Source organism: Lissotriton helveticus, chromosome 7, assembly GCF_964261635.1.
Source record: "Lissotriton helveticus chromosome 7, aLisHel1.1, whole genome shotgun sequence".
In the NCBI taxonomy this organism is placed as follows: Eukaryota; Metazoa; Chordata; class Amphibia; order Caudata; family Salamandridae; genus Lissotriton; species Lissotriton helveticus.
The window spans coordinates 103,108,217-103,128,816 of record NC_136068.1 but is presented as its reverse complement, the minus strand read 5'-3'; the positions used below and the strand labels follow the sequence as shown (position 1 = coordinate 103,128,816).

At 45.9% G+C, this 20,600-nt stretch overlaps 1 protein-coding gene across 4 annotated transcripts in view; it reads right to left on the bottom strand.

Moving 5' to 3' along the window:
* TCFL5 (transcription factor like 5) overlaps positions 1–20,600 on the bottom strand; it is a 591,288-nt gene that overhangs the window by 136,214 nt on the left and 434,474 nt on the right. For all 4 annotated transcript variants that reach the window (XM_078651625.1, XM_078651627.1, XM_078651628.1 and 1 more), the window contains exon 5: positions 17,166–17,307. In XM_078651625.1, coding sequence (XP_078507751.1) covers positions 17,166–17,307 — 142 coding nt within the window. The remainder of the gene's footprint in view (positions 1–17,165; positions 17,308–20,600) is intronic.

Sequence of the window (20,600 nt, the reverse complement as noted above, 5' to 3'; positions counted from 1 at the left end):
AGTGAAACTGACTGAGAACCTGTCTACAGTCAGCCTGCTGTTGATCAGCGAGGATGCCTGCCAAGGCTACTCCTTCAACTGATCCATCAAAAGGGTCTTGTGAGAGGGGATCAGGGAGAGGGTCACTCTCTTCCGCCTATCCCTCATCAGTGGCCATGAACAAGCTAATGTCAGCCATGCACACAAAAGGTTTTAAGCGGTTCACATGAAGTACCCTGTACGAAGTAGGTGACCTCACCTTTCTTTTCCAATACAGTGTGGGGGCAACTCCACTTGTCTTGGGGCCAGATGTATCCCCCAAAAATGTTGGGATTTTCAAATAGCAATTTTTACCGAATCGCTTTTTGGGAATTACAAAATGCTATGCATGTAGGAATCGCCTAAAATTGAGTGAATCCTTAATATTACCTAATAGCGATTCGGTAAATAGCAAATCGCTATTAGGTAAATCTACTCCAGTTGTTACTATGGCCCAAAAGGCCTATAGGTGCGAATGGTTTTGCACAGCTAATTTGCGATAACCGAATTGGTAATTACAAATTAGCTAAGACAAACCCAAGGGTGCCCGGGAGCCTATGCCCCTCCCTCCCCCAAGCACCCCAAAAAAAGAAAGTGTGCACATGTAAACACACACGTTTGCACTACATGGAACTTTGAAAAATGCAGTTTTGTGCATTTTTCACAGTTTTCACATGGCTAACATCAACTTGAAGTTGATGGTAATTAGTGTTTCCAAAATGCTCAGTTCGCATTCAGGAAAGGCTTCTTACATGTGCATTAAGGATTCGCCAATTGCGATTCCCTTTTTGCATTTGCAATGAAGTAAATGGCAAAATATTGCGATTACCTAAATTGCGAATACAAAGTCTTTCATACAGAAGGAAATGCAATTTTTCATTCTCAAATGCTGAATTTTGCGATCCGCACTGTTTGCGAACGCAAAATAGTTTCATACATCTGGCCTTTGGAGAGCTGCTGGCGCCACAGGCGCCAACAACCACACTTTCTGTCCTGACTGGTAAACAGTCAGTGCAGCCTTTTGGTCATGCCAAACTTTCTGAAGCCTTTGACTTGCCTCAAGGTTTTTGCTGGCCTTCGTCATGTACGAGAACACAGTCCTGAGCCCTAGCGACTGCAAAGTAGGCAAAGAGACGGCAAGGTGGTAAAACATTTGCAAAAAGAACAGGGAAGACCTGGCTTGGCAGTTCGGGCTCGACTGTTCCCATGAGGCACAGGGTCGAGACTGATTTGCATATAGCTGGGTCTTAACTGAGGTGATAAAGTGAGCTAAAGAATGATGATGGATTCAACCCAGATCTGTGACTGGGGGTGAGTGTCTGAAAGGTTTCAGCACTCCGTCCATCATCTCCTTCTGTTTGCTTTATTCGCCCTAAGTTGGCAGGGTATGCCCAGACATGGGTCCCTTGCTCACTTTGCCACTGGATTCAAGCTACCCTGGCTGATGAAGGGTGTTACCCAGAATCCGGTCCCAGGATGCTTGTTTCCGGTTCAGGAAAGACCTGGCTTGGCAGTTCGGGCTTGACTGTTCCCATGAGGCACAGGGTCGAGACTGATTTGCATATAGCTGGGTCTGAACTGAGGTGGCAAAGTGAGCTAAAGAATGATGATGGATTCAACCCAGATCTGTGACTGGGGGTGAGTGTCTGAAAAGTTTCAGCACTCCGTCCATCATCTCCTTGTGTTGGTAAGGTAGTAAAACATCCAATTTTCGCCGTAGCTTTTCTGGGAGTACCATGATTGTAAAGCCTTTCAACAAGCCCATGAAGTTAGTACTTCTATCTGACAAGACCTCCTTCGGGAACGCAACTCTGGAAAAGGTTCCCACGAGGGCCTTGGCAACCACAGGATCTATAGTGGTCCTAAGGGAATATCCTCTGGATACCTAGTGGTATGGTCCACCACCACTAGGATTTAACTAGGTCCAGATGCTGTTGGAGGGTTTAAGGGACCTACAATATCTATCCCTACTCTCTCAAAGGGAACCCCAACCACTGGTAGTGGGATTAAGGTAGCCTTTGTAGTGCTACCCTACTTACCACAGGCTTGGCAGGTGACACAGGAGCGACAAAACTCCTTGGTTTCTTCAGACATGTGGGGCCAGTGAAAGTGAGTGACAAGCCTGGCCCAAGCCTTGCTTTGCTCAAGATATACTTCAAGGGAAATGTCATGTGCCAGGGTCAAAAGGTAAACCCTGAATTTCTGGTCTCTACTTTCAGAAAACAGAAGCCATCTTCCCAATAAATCCTATGGGACCCACTGACATTCCCTGCCTCCTCAGCAGCAGCTTGCTGTCTGAGTTGTTCATGAGAGGAGCAGGCCTTCTGCTCTAGACTCAAGTCTTCCCTGGAATGTCCTCCTGCCCCAGTAGCTCTGCCTTGTCAGGCCGAAGCTCCTCTGGGACACTGCCTTCAGAAGTACCTAGATCATCTCCTTTAGGAGGCTGTTTCTCACTGGAAGCCTGAGAGGAGGATACATCCATGCGATTACCGCTCCTTCTCTTGGGAGATGGCTGGTCCATTCTTTCAGGATCCAGTGCTCCCCCAGTGACTAATCTCCTTAGGACGCTCCTTAGCTGGAGTAGCTGTGCGCATAATAAAAACCTATAACATAACATAACAAACATAACATAATCTCTTGGCCTGAGCCCTAGTGACTGCAAAGGCACTGGCTGAAATTCCCATCATTTCTGCATGTGTCCTGAACGCCACTTTAGACTAGGCTGAAGTTTCCAAATCATTACCCAGTAGACAGTCCACAGGTAGGTCTGGGGATACCACAACTCTCTTTGTGCCAGGTACCCCTCCCCAGCTGAGATTAACAACTGTCATGGAATGATCTGGCCTGACATTGCTAGCATTGGTCACTTGGTAAATTTGACCAATTAGGATTTGCTCAGGAGACCCAAGTTTCTCTGTCACCATAGTGACACTGGCCCCTGTGTCCTGGTAAGCTACATCTTCCTGGCCATTGATGAGAGGCTGTTGTCTGTATTTGCCCAAGTTAGTAGGACTTACAAAGAGGGTGGCCAGCTCCGTGCCACAATCACACACCAAAAAAGCCTGAGCGGGTGTCTTGACTAGGCCAGGAACCACTTCAGTTCCCAAGGTTAATCCAACTAAACTCTTGGCGGCACTACTACTATCAGTGCTATTGCTAGGGGCTCTAGGAGTCTTAGGGGTAGTAGTAATAGCAGCAGCAGTATTGGTGCTAGACTTAAAGCAATTGGTATCCTTTGCCCTTTGGCCAATTTCCTTACACAGATAGAACCAAGGTTTATTGTTAGAGGAAGAGGATCGGGACCCACCCCAGAGAAAGATTTTTGGGGACCTTCAGAAGACTCTTTCTTGTCTTTAGCTTTCTCCCCACTTTTCTCTTGCACCTTAGAAGATTCTTGCTTATTCGGGTCACCACCACCATGAGACTTCTGTTTCAACTTGGTGAGGACCCACTTGTCTGCCTTCTATCACAATTCTTGGGGAAGAGGTCAGATACAAGACCACCAGGTACTGGTGGAGTTGCTGAATCTGACAGTTATTAAGGATGTACTCCCTCACTAATAAATTGTACAGTCCTTCATAATCATGCACATTACTTTCATGAAGCCAGCCTTTTCAGAGCCTTAATAGAACTATCTACAAAATCTACCCAGTCTTGATTGTGTGCACCTAAACTTAACCCTGTATTGTTCAGGGGTTAACCCAAACCCATCTATGAGGGCACCCATCAAGACTTCATAATTGTCTGGATCTTCTTCCTTTACAGTCAAGAGTTTGTCTTACCTTTGCTAGCATAGGAGTGCCACGTGATAGCTGCCCACTGCCCCTAAGGAACCTTCTGACATTACAGACTCTCTAAAACAGCGATCCACTTATAGGTGTCATCACCCTGCTGGGAAGGAGGGACTATCCTGCTCAAGTTCCTAGTGTCACAAGAGAGATCCCTAAATCTAGGTTCACAAGTGCTGCCACCATGGGATCCTAATCCCATATTCTCGCTAACTTCTAGAGTCTCCTTATCTAGGGTCAACTGTTCCGTCTTGATTCAGGGCTTGCCTCTCTCAAGTTTGAGCAGATGGCATTCCCTTTCTAAGGAGTCATCCTTCTTGCTACAGATGGAGGTCCCCACAGAAGTGACAGAGGAGGTTGAATTGACTGAGGAGGACCAGGTCCTCCCCTGCACTCTTTGAACCGTCCCAGGAGGAATAAAGGGGGGCCTACCTCTAGTGTCTTCCTCTGTACCTTCAGTACTGTACTGTTCCCTGTGAGATTACAGTTATCCAGTAAATGGTCTTCAGACTCCTCCTGGGCATGCTCAGAAGCAGAGTCATAGGTGTTGGACACCAGTGGCTCTTGTTCTGGGGCACCATCACCCATACCCAAGACATCCTTCCCATCTGACCCATCAGGGTTATGAAGGTCATCCTGTAGGAGCATCTCTCGAGATGATCTTTGTTAGGGTTGCTACCAGTCTTAAGTTTCCTAGATGCACATAGGGTCCTACGTTTCTGGAACCTAAGACAACTGGGTTCACCAACTTGAAACATAGTATTAGTTGTAGTGCGGTGTAATGCACCTGCCTACCCTAGTGAACTAAACTTCCAAAGATTGGAGAAAGGGTTGTGCTAAGACCCTTGACAGTCAATACAAAAAGTTCAGTAGAACTTACTTGATAAACATATTTTATATGTGCCTAGCTAGTGATGTTTTTTCAAGTAACCTTTCCTTAGATTAAGTGGTAAAATAGTGCAGGCTTTAATCCCAACCACTGCACACCAATGTAGGATGGCTTAGTATATGGTGCACATTTATTCAGTGATGCACCCTTCAGTAATCCAGGCAACCCTTATGGTGATCTTAGTGGTCTTTGATAACCATAGAGAGCTCTCAAAGTAATAGGCTTGGAGAGCACCCTTCACGATTATCTCGAAAGAGTGTAAGCAGCTTCTTTTACCACATTTATTCGACAGTGTAGATTAGATGAAAAAGTACCACACAGTGTTTATAAAAATAAGACTATTTATTACACAACACAATCACTAACACCTTGGTCTGCCTGTAGATAACAACACAATACATAAGAATACGTCAAAATAATCAGGTAACTAGCACAAATACACACTGGTCTCCAGGGGGAGACCAAATCATATATTAAGAAATAGGAATGAGAACTGCAAAAAAGAACGAGACTTGGACCAGAAGACTCAGAGGAGCTGGGAAACCAGTTCCACCCAAGGCAAGTACCCAGGAACCCCACGGAGGCTGTGTGCAGAGTGGAAACACAGCCACGTGCCCAATGGAAGTCAATGGAGAAATCACAGTTTTAGTTCTAAAGAAGGGGGACCCTTCCCAGAGGACCCGAAGAAACCCTGTGGAAGAGAGAAGGTTGGAGAGCCACCCCGACCGTGGATGCCCCAGGAACCAGGTTACCCGCACCAAGGTAGCTGGGTGCATAGGTGTGATGTGATGTCGGAACCTGCCATAGACAACAAAAGAAGACTTTGAAGAAGATGCCTTTGGATAAGACTGTGAAGGAGCCCGGTGGACTCCAAGGGTGGATTCTTGAAGTGAAGAACCTGCAAGTGAGGCCAGAGTCTATGCCACTCGGAGGTGACCAGGAGGCACGGAAGCACAACTCCCAACAATGTCAAGAGGTTCAGACCTTGTCGCTGCAGCTGTGAGGACCAGGTGGTGCTGAAGAAGACCAGGAGCCATGCAGGAGGTCTCCCATGTCGGATGTCGGTGTCTAGGTGGCTGATGTCCGGCAGGAGCACCAACAACTCTTGGTAGCCGCAACTGGGGTGGAGAGCGAAAATATGCTGACATTGGGACCAGCAAGATCCAAGGGACTCACCAAGTGCAGGATAGTCAGAGCTGGACCCAAGCAAGCAGGGGAGCCCACTAAAGCAAAGAGCAGACCCTTAGGGGGACACACAAGCCGAATGCACAGGAGTTGAGAGAGGACCTCAGGTATCTACCCAAAGATGGAGGCCCATGATGCAGAGGATGCAGTGAGTATGCTGATCTTCGAAAGATGAGGTGCAGGAGGCTAGAGCTTCTTGTAGCCCGAAGATCTCTGGAGTGCAGAGCCAACAAGTCTTTGCAAAGGCAAGTCGGCACGGTGCACAGGGGATTAGTCCAAGCATCCCTGACGAGGGATACTGTCCTCAAAATAGCTGAGAAGACAGGACAGGCCTCTAGGGAGCTACAGAACCACCATCTGTGTTGCTGGGCCTCAGGAAGTCTGTGAGAGGCCAGGACCAGCAGACTCGTCAGCTTCATTTTGTTGCCAGCAGATAAAGAGGAGTGACTTGTTCACTCCATGGGAGATTACTTCAGATGTCCTTGATGCCCACAGGCCTTCTGGAGGTACCTGGATGAAGCACAGATGGAGCAGAAGATTTGAAGAACAGCGAGACCAGGAGTAGTAGGTGTCGTCTTTGATGCAATCTCGGCTCCATTCGAAGTCCAAGTGCCCAGACGATGGACGAGTGTTTTGGTTTCAGAGGTGCATATTGTTCCACAACAAATCTAAGGACCCATCGACAGAGAAAGGGTTTGAACGACTCAGCGGGGACTCCCAGAGGAGGGGCTGGACAGATAGGAGGATACTCAACTGGCTCAAATCAGAGCATGCAAGGAGGGCACCAAATGTGCCCTTCAATGCCATCTGGTGGGACTGCAAAGCCCAATACACTAAGGGCCTAATTACGATGCCGGTCGGACGAGTGGCCAACCGGCATTGTGCCGGAATGGAAACCAACTGACTTGTAGTCGACGGTCGGAAAAATTAATTTTTCCTTTACGGCTTATGCAGCGCCCGGAAAAGGGCCACAGCACAAGCAGCATTGGGGAAATGGATGTTTACAAACAATTGGTGCCTGGCACGAGGGCATGGATGTTTGGGTGGTGCCCCCAGGCCTCATTGGCTGAGACAGCGGTGGGACGGGCCACTGCTAGGGGCCCCCAAAGTCAGTTTCCCACAGCCTTTTAATGGCGGACAGACCGCCATTGAAAGTATGGCTGAAAGAGAAATCGTAATCTCTACGGCGCTGCCTGAAAGGGACTGCCCCATTGTAGGAGATTACTTTCCAACCAATGGTTGGACGGGCTCCTTGAGCCCATGAGAATCCTCGGTCGGTCCCTGCGCATGCTGACTCTGACCGCCGCTCTTCGTAATGCACCGATCGGACCGCAACCGTCAGGCCGTTGGGTTACTGTCCAACCAACATCATAATAAGGGCCTAAGTCGTATCTGGGAGGTGGTCACACCTCCCTGTGACAGGCCACCTATTGTTCTACCTTATTCTTCTCAAGCTCAGCTCAGCTACAAGAGCGCAGAATTGTGTCTGGTCTGCAGCAGCACTACCTTGCTGGCAGACCCTAAAAGGTTGTTACCGGGAAGAGCCCCTCAGTACATAGGATCGTACTTCCAGCACTGTAATCGGTTTTGGGGCATGATTCCAACATGTTCCATACCAAACATGATCAGGTTCAGTAAAACCACCATATAGTTAGACATCTCGCAATGACTGATGCACACTATATACCTTAAAATGGCCTACCGAACTTACAAAGCCTGGAGAATCGACTCTAGTGCTTGTAGGGGTGTCCTGCTCATGCAGGGGCCCCCTTACACTTGTAACCAAGCATCCTGCCCTCAAGACTGAAGAGCCGGCCATAGGGGTGACTTATAGGTTTTAAGTGCAGTGACCTCAGATGAACAATTGTTACTTACCTGTAAACAGGTGGTTCTCCAGTATTGGTGTCTTTCATAGATTCACATGCTTGAATATTCCTCGTCGTCGAAGTGGGAGTCCCACGGTAAATAAAATAGCAATAAATGCTAAATATATATATATATATATATATATATATATATATATATATATATATATATATACACATACATAATACCAGAAAAGAAAGGAAATACACTGAAATCCTCTAAAAACCATTCCTACATAGGAATGCAAGGCAAAGAGAAAAAAACATTTGTAACACATTAGTGTCATTATGTTAGTCCAAACTGCAGCCAATCAGGCGCCAGCACCCTCTAGAACCTTCTCCTCAGAAGCTCAAGCCCTCAGATTTTTGTAGCACAAAGTAACTAAGAGCGCATGAGGAGAAAAGCGCCTCTGAGGGGAGGAGGGTGGGTCGCATGTGAATCTATGAAAGACACCAATACTGGAGAACCACCTGTTTACAGGTAAGTAACAATTGTTCTTCTCCAGTATTAGGGGTGTCTTTCATAGATTCACATGCTTGAATAGAATAGAAAGCAGTAACCTCCTAGAACTGAGATTGCTAAGCATAAGAAGCATATATCAAGGCAGTACTATAATAAAAACAATACAGTCATATAACATCAGAGCAATCACAGGAAATAGTAAGGAGGAGGGAACAGAGGCTCACCTTACTGAAAAAGATGGCGAAGCACTGCCTGCCCCACCGCGGTATCCGCCTCATTGATGGCATCCAAACAGTAACGTTTGGTGAAGGTGTGCCTGCTGGACCATGTCGCTGCACGGCAAATCTGATGAAGTGGCACACCAGCAAACAAGGCGGTGGATGAAGACATCGCCCTCGTAGAATGAGCCCTCCCTGAAGACTGCAATGGTCTGCCCGCTTGTTGGTGGCAGAAGGCAATGGCTGAGGAAAACCACCTGGCAATTGTCGGCTTGGAAACTGGATGTCCTCTGCGCAGTCGTCCGTATGCAATGAATAATTGGTCGGACTTGCGGAAAAAAGCAGGTCTTGCAATATAAAATTTAAGACATCGCTTGATGTCTAACGAATGTAGGCGCTGCTCCGCCGGAGATTTAGGGTCCGGAAAGAAAGTCTTTAGGAACACAGGCTCATTCAAATGAAAATCCGTAGGCACTTTAGGTAAGAAAGAAGGGTTGGTACGCAGTGCCACTCCGTTTTGAATTTTATATCGGCCTTATGGATAGGCTCAAATGGTGACTTCATAAGTTGAGCTAATACCACATTGAGCTGCCAAGCTGGCAGAGGGTGACGCACAGGTGGAAACTTGCGAAAAAGCCCTTTGAAAAATTGACGTATAACTCGTGAGGAACAGAGGGATGAAGAGCCATCATGTCGGAACCGAGATATTGCTGCTAGGAAAACTCTCAGTGTAGCATGAGAGAGTCCTGACTGAGCGAGGCTCAAAAAGAATGGAAGGAGCTGTTCAGGAGTGGAATGGATAGGATGTATATTGGCTGAAACGCACCAATGACAGAACCGCTTCCATTTAAGTTTGTAAGTCTTAATGGTAGACGGAGCTCTGGCTTGAGCTAGAATGTCTCTGCACTCCTGGGATATGTTCAAGTCCGCGAACTCAAGGTACTCAGGTTCCATGCCCACAATTGAAGCGTTGAGGGATCTGGATGACACACTAGGCCCTTGTCCATAGTTAGGAGGTCTGGACGAGGACGTAGAGGAATGGGCTTGCACTGGGATATCAGAAGCAGTTCCGTAAACCATGCCTGTCTGGGCCAACGAGGTGCGATCAACAGAATGTGGCACGGCTGCCTCCGCATCTTCCACAGTACTCGCTGTATTAATGGGAGCGGTGGAAAAGCGTAAGCGAATAGATCGCACCAGTTGATCAAAAGGGCATTCCCGCAGGACCCTGGGTGGGGATGCCAACTTGCATAAGACGGGCATTTCCGATTCTCCGGTGTTGCAAAGAGATCCAGATCTGGGTGACCCCATTGGCGGAACACATGATCCAGAGTCGGTTGGTGCAGTTCCCATTCGTGTGTTGAGGACGTGGATCTGCTTAAAGAGTCTGCAAGAAGGTTTGACACCCCCGGAAGGTGGACAGCCGTCAAGGTGATGCGATGGCGAAGAGCCCAATCCCAGATTGACTGGGCCAAGCGGGACAGAAGAGGAGACCTGGTTCCGCCCTGTTTGTTCACGTAGTGCATACTGGTGGTGCTGTCCGTTTGGATTAGCACTGATTACCCGTGAACAACTGGGAGGAAGGACTTGAGAGCTAGAAAGATCGCCATCAATTCTAGCATGTTGATATGCCTCGTGCGCTGCGTCGGCGACCACTTGCCCTTGAGGGAGAGGCCCTGGAGATGAGCGCCCCACCCCTCCAGGGAGGCGTCCGTCGTCAGCGTCAGGTCTGGAACGTGATTGAGGAAGGACACACCTATTTTCAGATTAGCGGGCTGCGCCCACCAACACAGACTCATCTTCATGCGGGCTGTGACGGCAACTAGGTCGTTGAAGGACCCGGAGACCTGACGCCACTGTAAGTCCAGTTCTTCCTGAATAGGACGGGTGCGCAACCTGCAATTTGGGATCAGTGCAATACATGACCAAGCCATTCCCAAGAATGACTTTAACGTCTGAACAGAAATGAACTGTTTTCTCCGAATGAGTGCGACCAGACGAAGTATCTTTAGTCGCTGCTCGTGAGAGACAAATGCTTTTGAGAGCTGCGTGTCTAGGATCGCTCCCAGGAAGGACCTGGTCTGCAGGGGTGCAAACTGTGACCTCGACATTGATGGTCAACCCCAGAGACTGAAACACCTGCTGGCAAAGGTGAATCGTCTAAATAAGGAAAGATCTGAACTCCTTGTAGACGCAGGTGAGCCACCACCGGGGCCAGTACCTTCGTGAACACACGAGGAGCTGAACGCAGTCCGAAGGGTAGAACTTTGAACTGAAAATGCATGGTTCCCACTGTGAAACGTAGGTACTGGCGATGTTGTGCGAGGATGGGGACGTGAAAGTAAGCGTCTTGAAGATCTATGGTGGTCAGAAAATCCTCGCTGGACAGAAGACGCAGGACCCCCAGTAGCGTCAGCATACGGAATGATTGAGACTTTAGGAACTGGTTGAGAGCCCTCAGATCCAGAATGGGTCGCCAATCTCCGTTCTTCTTGAGTATGAGGAAAAAACGAGAGTAAAAACCCTTCCCTCTTAGATGTTTTGGGACCGCTTCGACTGCCCCTTTTAACACAAGAAGACGGACCTGATGGTAAAGCTCCTCGAGATGTGGAGGAGGTGGGCCACGAGGTGGGGTGCAAGGAGGAATCTCTGTGAACTCCAGGGTATGTCCCCGTTTGACAATGTCCAAAACCCAGCGGTCCGAGGTGATCGAGGACCACTGGGAATAAAACAGAGAGATTCGTCCTCCAACACGTTGAGAGCGGCAAAAGTCATTGGCGTTTCTGATTTGCGCCACGATAGGACGACTTTCCTCTGAATGTTCTGGCGTGTTGTTGGCGAGACTGCTGATTGGGCGTGTAACGTTGGCCGCTCTGATTGTATGAACGGTATTGCTGTCACCTCGAAAGTTGGAAGTGCCGCGTCCGCGCGCACCTCGAAAGGACTGCTTACGAAATTGTAGCGTGCCTAAGGACTTCGCCGTATCGGTGTCCTTCTTGATGGATTCAAGGGCATCATCAATATAGGATCCGAATAACGATTCTCCATCGTATGGCATATCCAGTATTCTAGCTTGGACTTCCTGCCGGAAGGAGGTGGATTTTAGCCAACCTTGACGTCGGAGTGCAGCCGCACTTGCCAGGAGGCGGAAACCTGTGTTTGCAATATCCACTGCACAATCGATGATTTCTTCCGCTGCTCTTTGTCCATCGCGGAGAATCTGCTGTGCGTCAGCCTTGGAAGCATCAGGGATGAGTGCCATGTAATCTGCAATGTCTAACCACATCTGCCGGTCATAACGACCCAAAATGGCCAAAGCATTAGCTGCTCGGACAGATGTGGAGGCCATGGTCGAGAACTTGCGGCCAATTGCATCCAAGCGTCGACCCTCTCTATCCGGAGGGGCTGTGATTTGGGACGCCGGATTACGTGCTCTACGTTGTGCTGCCTGAGTCACGACAGAATCCGGTTTGGGATGAGAAATCAGGCAAGCTGGAGAACCTGTAGGGGCCTTGTACTTCTTCTCAAGGCGCGGAATTTGAGCAGGTAAGGAGTTCGGAGCATTCATCAGTTTAATACCCTCTTTCCATACAAATTCAATTATAGGGATTGTGTGCACCTGCTTGAAAGGTTTGTCCTTAAAATCATATAGAAAACAATCCTCCTCGCGTTGGGAACGGGGGAGTTTGAAACGTTGAGCCGCTTTATCCATTAAAAGATGGAAGCTGGCGATATCTACTGGTGGAGACTCACTCGAGGTACCAGGTTGAGGAGAGGGCATCTGCGCCAGATAATCATCCCATTCGGCCATATCCTGGTCGCCTGCCTCATCATTCGTGTTGTCAGGGACTTCACCTTCCTCACGTTCCGCATCCGCCTCCTCCTCATCCGCATCCCGCGGATATATAATGGTATGGATGCCTATAGACCGATGAACCTGAGAAGGTGCAGGTGGTACGACAGACGGCAATGCAGGTAGAGGTAGTGCCACAGGAGCGGGAGATAGCGCAGGTGTAGTCTGCGGTGTTGCAGGAAAACTGCGATTATAATCGTCCAGCATATGTTGGAGATTAGATATCAAGGCCAAAGGAATGGTAGCCACAGGAGCTTGAGTGAACTGTACTTATTGAAATTCTGGGCCATTGCCATCATCAGAATCTGTGTCTTGACATTTAATTATCAATTCAGAGGGACTACGTGCTGCTCCAAACGTGTCCTCTTCCTGCTCCGAATCAGTGTCATGCTCCGTACTAGTTGCAAACATTGGAGATGGTGGTTGAGGCTCCGGATGAGAGATCTGTTGACAGGGTACCGTAGTGCGAGGGTGTGAAGATTTGGCAGTCTTCAATGGCACTAACGGTAATGACGCAAACGAATTTGGTTCCGCCGTCGTCGGTAGCGTCGACGAGGCCGATTTTGGCAATAGTAATTTTGATTACATCTTCGTCGACGGAGTGGTCGACTGGAGCTGTAGTCGTCGACGGGGACGTCGTTGACGGGGCGATCGTCGATGCTGGTATCGACTCCGTAGACGGAGTCTTCGTCGACGGGCCTGTCTTCGTCGACGAGATCTTCTTCGTCGACGGAACCTTGGTCGACGGTGGCTTCGTCGACGAGGCTTTAGTCGACGGCGTTGTCGATGACGACGACGATGTCTTCGGGTCTTTCGTCGACGAGAACTCTCTTTTCTTCGTCGACGAGATGGGAATCGTCGCCGGGACAGGTGTAGACGACGATGAAACTCTCGTCGACGTCGAGGCTGTCGACGAAACCGTCGTCGACGATGAAAATGCTGATGTTGTAGTCAGCGTAGTCGAAAATGCAGGCAATGCCGCTCTCGTCGTCGGAGCGGTCGTCGACGCTCCCGTCGACAGTGGAACCTGAAGATGTGTGAAAACATCTCGAGAGGTAGCCACAGACGCCTGAGAGCCAGGTCTCGTGGGCGTAGAGGTGGTAGGAGTGGCAGAAGACATCACAGGAGCCACAGGCAAAGCCAATTTAGGTTTCTTGAGGAAAGGTGAAGGAACCTCATGAACACTACCACGTTTTGAGGCTGCTGAAGAGAAACCAGAATGTAAACTTTCTGCGTCGGACACCACAGAGTCTTGTCCTTAAGACGCTGCAGCCAAAGGAGAAGACGACCTTCCCTGTCTTTCAAAGTTTTAGTAGAAAAAGTTCTACAGTACTTGCAGTTGGCAGCCACATGATCAGGATATAAACAATAAATACACTTCTGGTGGAGGTCCTTCTCAAAAAGGCGCAGCTTCCCACAAGAGTAGGGTCTAAATAAAGACTTCTTACTTGACATGCTGAAGAAATTGCTGGAAGTAGAGATTTAGAGAAGAAAACTGAGCAGAGCTCAGGGAGACTCCCTTCACACGACGTGCGGTAGAAAATCTGAGGGTTTGAGCTTCTGAGGAGAAGGTTCTAGAGGGTGCTGGCGCCTGATTGGCTGCAGTTTGGACTAACATAATGACACTAATGTGTTACAAATGTTTTTTTCTCTTTGCCTTGCATTCCTATGTAGGAATGGTTTTTAGAGGATTTCAGTGTATTTCCTTTCTTTTCTGGTATTATGTTTATGTATATATATATATATATATATATATATATATATATATATATATATATATATATATATATATATATATATATATATATATATATATATATATATATATATATATATATATATATATATATATATATTTTTAGCATTTATAGCTATTTTATTTACCGTGGGACTCCCACTTCGACGACGGGGAATATTCAAGCATGTGAATCTATGAAAGACACCCCTAATACTGGAGAAATAAGGAAACTTATATCTGTCGTGAGTTGTGCAAGCACCACCACACAAAGGCTGAAATGGCAGGCCTGTAGTCACAATTTAAGTGAACTCCCATGGGTGGCACAATACATGCTGAAGTCCATGGGAGACCCCTGATGTACCTAGGCAGTGGGTACCTCAGTACCATAACTAGGTACTTATAGTAGTACACCAGTAGCCAATTGTGGAGGTACCAAAGTACCAGAGCCAATTTAGGGGAGAGTGGACAGATGCTGGGGTCCTTAGTAGCATAAACCCAGCGGACTAAGTCAAAACCACACTGACACCAGGCAAAAAGTGGGGGGGTAACCATGAAAGCAGATCCTAATTTCCTACAAGGATAATATGAACGTCCCTGACCTACATACTGATTGAATCCTGCTCTGAAATTTTATTTTAGGCCTTGCAGAGCCTGATCAACATTTTTAACAAAGGGTTAGCCCATCAAAAGCTGTATCTAGGATTTTAAATTGGCTGGGTTCAAACTGGAATGTCATTGTGAGCTAAATAACGATGGATTTAGGCCCTGATCTCTGTACTGGGGTGAATGTTTGACAATGTTCAGCATTATGCCCATCATCTTTTTTGTGTTTCTTTAGTCACCCCAAGAGGGAAGGGTATACCCAGTCGTGGGTCCCATGCATACTACGCCATTGGATTCAAGCTAGCCTGGCTGATGAGGGGTGATACCATGAAACCGGTCCAGGATGCTGGTTTCTGGCCCAGTGAGAACTGGGCCTAGCAGTTAGGGCTGGACTGTTCCCATGGGGAGCAGGGTCAAGAGTGATCTGCACGTGGCTGGGTCCAAACTGGAAAGGGATGTGAGCAACAAAACAAATAAAAGTAGGCTCAGATCTCTGTGCTGGGGGAGAACGTTTGACAATGCCCAGCATTCTGTTCATCATCTTTTTAAGTGGCCCAAATAAATAATTCTCAGGAAACTGTGTAAGTCCCCTTTTGTGCGCTGCCTTTTGGAAGTGCTTGGAGGGGCACCATCTCCATTAAAAGGAGGAAAATTCTCTCTACTCCTAAAATTAATGCCAAAAATCCTTTCTCTTGCAATAAACACACAGTGCCCGCACCACAATTACTCAATGACTGGTTTGAAAGGGTAAGAAGCCAATTTATTGTAACTTCCCTTAGACAGCGTTACTCTGTGTCAATTATTTTATACTTTTTTGGGGGTTTTCAAAAACTCATAACGGAAAAAAGGGACAATAGATTCAAATATTTACAAGACTAAATACACTTTGTACATACATTCAAGACCGACATTATTTACACAATAAAAAACGTTTCTGCATCAAGCATTACAAAGAAAAAATTATGATTACATCACAAACAACAATTAATAAAATCAAAACATGAGAAAAACTAAGATTGAGGGGGAATATAAGCAACTTAATAACTTGTAAGCACTTAAATACTGGACCAGCCGGTCCTAGTAATTTAAAGATGACAATTTATTCCACCCAAACAAAACTGCAGTTTTGTTTGTTTGTCCCTTTTTTCTGTTATGAGTTTTTGAAACCCCCCAAAAAAGTATAAAATAATTGACACAGAGTAATGCTGTCTAAGGGAAGTTGCAATAAATTGGCTTCTTACCCTTTCAAACCAGTCATTGAGTAATTGTGGTGCGGGCACTGTGTGTTTATTGCAATTCAATATAGGGTCTAGCCCCCACTAAGTGTATACGGACCTATCCCCTTTTGTGCACAAAAATCCTTTCTCTGTCCTTAATAGTCTTACTTGAGAAAGACTCGCAAATCTTGCATTCTGCTGACAAATGTTTAGGATAAAGACAATAAATAATAAATACACTGAGATTGTGGGTCATCAGTGTAAATGTTTTGGTGATCACAAGATGAACACGGCTCACAATGAGATTTCTTCTCTTTGTCAGGCATGGTGAACGTTAGTAACAATGAATAGTCAGAACAAATGATTTCACTGGTCCAAACATTCTAACAATCTCCCATAAAAACAACTCACAGTACAGTAGCGCTGAAGATAGGACTGGTTGAAATACAAAGCTGACCAAAATAGATACAATTTAAGGTTCACTGAAAGATAAGAGCAGATCCCTCACACACAATGAGTGATTGAAAACTGATCTATGGTGGCCTCTGGGAGGGAGTAGGAGAGCTTAAGCTTCCATCAAATTGGCTGAAGTTTGCATTATTTCAAATGAGATGGATGTGTTACTAAATATATTATGTGGTTTCAGGCCTATGGCCACTTTACACCATATACTGTATGTTGTCTATTTTACACTGCATACTGTTGTTGTAAGGTATCGGGAATTCCCAGACGACCACGGCGAATGTTTCGGGCAAGTGAATATTTAAAAGGTCCAATGTTAAAGAACAAATCATTACTTTGGAATAAATATCTAGTAGATGAGGTACCAGTAGGTAAAGCAGACTACCAATAAAAATAAAACGTCTGAATGATAAAGTACTTCAGAGACATACAGACAGACAGATGCAAAAACAAAATCGTCCAAATAAAAAAATTAAGTGAAATGGCCTGAACAAAAGTGGCTATTCTGGGCATCCTCCATTTAACCAAACGTGGTAGCTGCAGACACAGAGCACTGTAGGAGTATGAACACTACAAATGTAGTCTTTCTAAAAAATACAAATGTTGAACAATTTCAGAAATGTTAACCAACACTTAGGAAACACTATAAGAACATGAAACCTAACACAATCAGTTTTTAAAAAAGGTAGTGATTCCATAAACCGTGAGTTGAGAATACAAAATAGAAAGAATATGTTTGATAGTAAGGACTGGAGATGACAAATGGAAACAAAACACAGAGCCCCCTTTCCCTGCTTTTCAGGAGGATCTATGTTGTTATGTTTTTGCTTAGAAGACTGGTAAACATTACAACATTATGAAGTCACCTTTTTTAATGAATCACCATGTCTTTCCTGAATATATTTCAGAAATGCTGTAGTCCACTGTAAGGTTGTTGCTTTATCAGTCTCAGCATTGCAGAAAGGAACTAAAAGATTTAACTCATCGCAGCAAATTCGAATTCTGCGCCTGCAATCATAAATAATTACAATTAAGGACCTCTTATTATGATGTACTTATGGAATAGCTTTGGGGAACACGTATCCAACGCACAAGAAATTCTCTTGATAAAAGTTCCTGTTTTAAAGTTGAGCAATATCATGCAAGGTTGTAGAAAAAAATGAATACTAACAATTCTGATTCACCTTGGAGGGGGTGGGGGTGAAGGGGGATGATAGTTTACGGCTCACACTTTTTCATGCTATCAATGGAACTGTTTTCCAGCTCTATTGTATCATGTATGCATTATCTCCTTTTGCTCAGTTTTCAAAATAAAAAGATATTTAAAAAAAACAATTCCAATTCAACTTTAAACATTTGTTATATCATTATCATAGCTATCTTATGCATCCATATGGCGTATGCAAAGTGCTGACAGCTGTTCATAGCAAGGTCACAAGTATGACAGAACAAGGGTGAGTCAGTTTTCCATCCTTTTGCCTTTGTTAAATTAGATAGAACAGAGTTAAGTCCAAAAAACGAAGTATGACTTACGTATAACACATGTTGTTTAGCAGATAAAGGGTCCATAGAATCATAAGACTATAATTCTTCTGCGTCACCAGACCTAAGCAGTGAATAGTTTTAGAAAGGAACTTCCTCTAAGTTTAGATTTATTTGTAGCTTAAAATATAAGCAAATTAATCAACATAAGTTAAACAAGATCCCTCAGAGGGAAGACACTGTATGCAGAATTACAATTTCGGGGGTCTATTCACAAAGGAAAACCTACACGTAAGTAAATCCACACTTTTGAATTTACACTTAAACTTTATAATAGATTTACAACTTTTAGCTAGCCACCATTTAGAGGAGCACATTTACCACAAAGTGTAGACTAACATGTCTCCACTCAATTTAGGGGGATGCAGCCTAATTTACTAGAGTAAAGTAACTTTTCACACATAGGCAGAGATCTCTCTATAGTAAAGTATAAGAAATTGTAAAGAATGTTATTGAATTAAAAATAAAACACTAAAAGTATTTTAATGTTAAATATTAAGGCAAAATATTTTTATATTTTGCTCTAATGAAGAAAAAAAATACAAAATTGGTACAGGACTATTAACTTCATTTTGTACTAATTATTTAATTAATTTAAATATCTCAAATTTAAATTATTTTGTAAAGATTTATTTTGAAAAATACCTAGAGTAAAATACTAATTAAGTATTAAAAATCAATCAATCAGGGGGTTTAAAGCGTGCTACTCATCCGTGTGGGTCTCAAGACGCACGCAGGAGGGGAGGGGTGGGGGGGAGGGATGCAGCTCCGGTTCAGCTGAAGAGCCAGGTCTTGAGGCTCTTCCTGAAGGTGTGCAGAGAAGGGGAGCATCTGATGTTGACTGGGAGCTCATTCCAGGCTTTGATTCCACCCGCTCTGGTTTTGCAGATGTGCGTGGTTTCTACCAGGGTGAGGTCGGCGGAGCGGAGGTTCCTTTTGGGTACATGGAAGGAGACTCTTACGTTGAGTTATTTGGGTCCGATGCTAAGGAGGGATTTGTAAGAGTGGGTGAGTAGCTTGAAGGTGACTCTTCTCGACGGGGAGCCAGTGGAGGTCTTTCAGGTGTTGTGCTCATGTTGTGGGATGCCGAGGACGAGTCTGGCTGCGGTGTTTTGGATGGTCTGGAGATTGTGGGGATTTTTCGATTCCAGCATAGAGGGCGTTTCTGTAGTCCAGTCTGCTTGTTATGAGTGCATGGCTGACGGTCTTTCTGGTTTTGGGGGGATCCATTTGAAGGTCTTGTGGATGATGCGTAGAGTGTTAAAGCAGTTGGAGGCGATATCGTTGATCTGTCGGGTCATGGTGAGGGAGGAGTCGAGTATGATGCCGAGGTTCCGGGCATGGTCAGTGGGGGTGCCAAGAGTTGCGGCCACCAGGAGTTGTCCCACACTGAGGGGGAGGGTCCGAGGACTTGGACTTTTGTCTTCTCCGAGCTGAGTTTCAGACAGTTGCTGCTCATCCAATTTGTGACGTCTTTCATTCCTTCTTGAAAGCTGACTCTGGTGGTTTCGGGATCCTTCGTGAGGGAGAGGATGAGCTGGGTATCGTCGGCGTAGGATACAATGCCGAGTCCAAACTGTCTGACAATGGCGGTGAGGGGGCCATGTAGATGTTGAAGAGCGTGGGACTGAGCGATAATCCTTTTGGTACTTCGCAGTTGATCTCTGTGGGTTCAGGGAGGAGAGGGAGAAGTCTGATCCTTTGGGTTCTGCAAGTCGAGGGTGCTTTCCTGTATTCCGGCGTCTGGCTGAGAGGGTGTAATGGCCTGAAAATTCTACCAATAATCAGGACATACCACCTTATCCCCTCTTGGAACCCAAAAGGACACAATACTCCACAATAACTACCCAAGAAAGGAATAATAACACTAACTAGAAGATAGCCATTGCTGAGAAGCTCGCAAGCAACCATAACGCATCAAAAATACCACTGGTAACAATGCACGACAACGCACAATCACACACAACAAATCAAGCCAAGGGACACAGGGTATTACAAAGCAATCATACCCAGCCAGGTGGGACTACATATATATTCAACGCATGCTCCTTCCGAAAAAGGCTTGGGGTGGTAGAATTAGAATCTATACTTCCCTGGATGAGAGCGGAACAACTCTCATTCGACAGTTACCTGCAGGAAGGGAAACTTACCATCCTTCCAGTGCTACAGCATTTGGATCAGAAAGGTTCTAGCCTCCCATCCCAAGGAACACAGACAAATAATTATATGCCCTGGGGTTTCTTTTATTACACAATGATAGGATGGAAAGAAATGACTATGTCATAAAAGGCCTTCTTCATATTAGCACTTAATCAATTGCTAAATGCAATCAGTAAAACATATAAAGAACTTATATGTATATAAATGTATAGAACCTGAAAATAGAAGAGGCTAGTTAGGCAAGAACAGTAGGAAATAAGAATTAGTGGAACACCTCACCAAGGCTAGGAAAATCAAAAAAGGGGGGAGTGAAGAGGTGGTGCCAATGGGCACCAAGGTGGGCACGTCCTCCTCTTATCTGGGATTCTATTAATCAAAAGGGTCCACCTCACGTTGGGTGAGTGTATGTCCAGATGTCAATGGAATACACCTTGTTTGTTAAAATAACCCTCACACACCAAAAGGGCCCTTGGTGTCATGCTTCATCATCGGGGTCTTCCCGTCCCGCTGCGGGGCGGGGCAGTGCTGCGACAAGCGACTACGCTGGAGCACCTTTAGATGGGGGTGCTATGTGTTGGGAGTGAGTGTCAGTGGGGTCA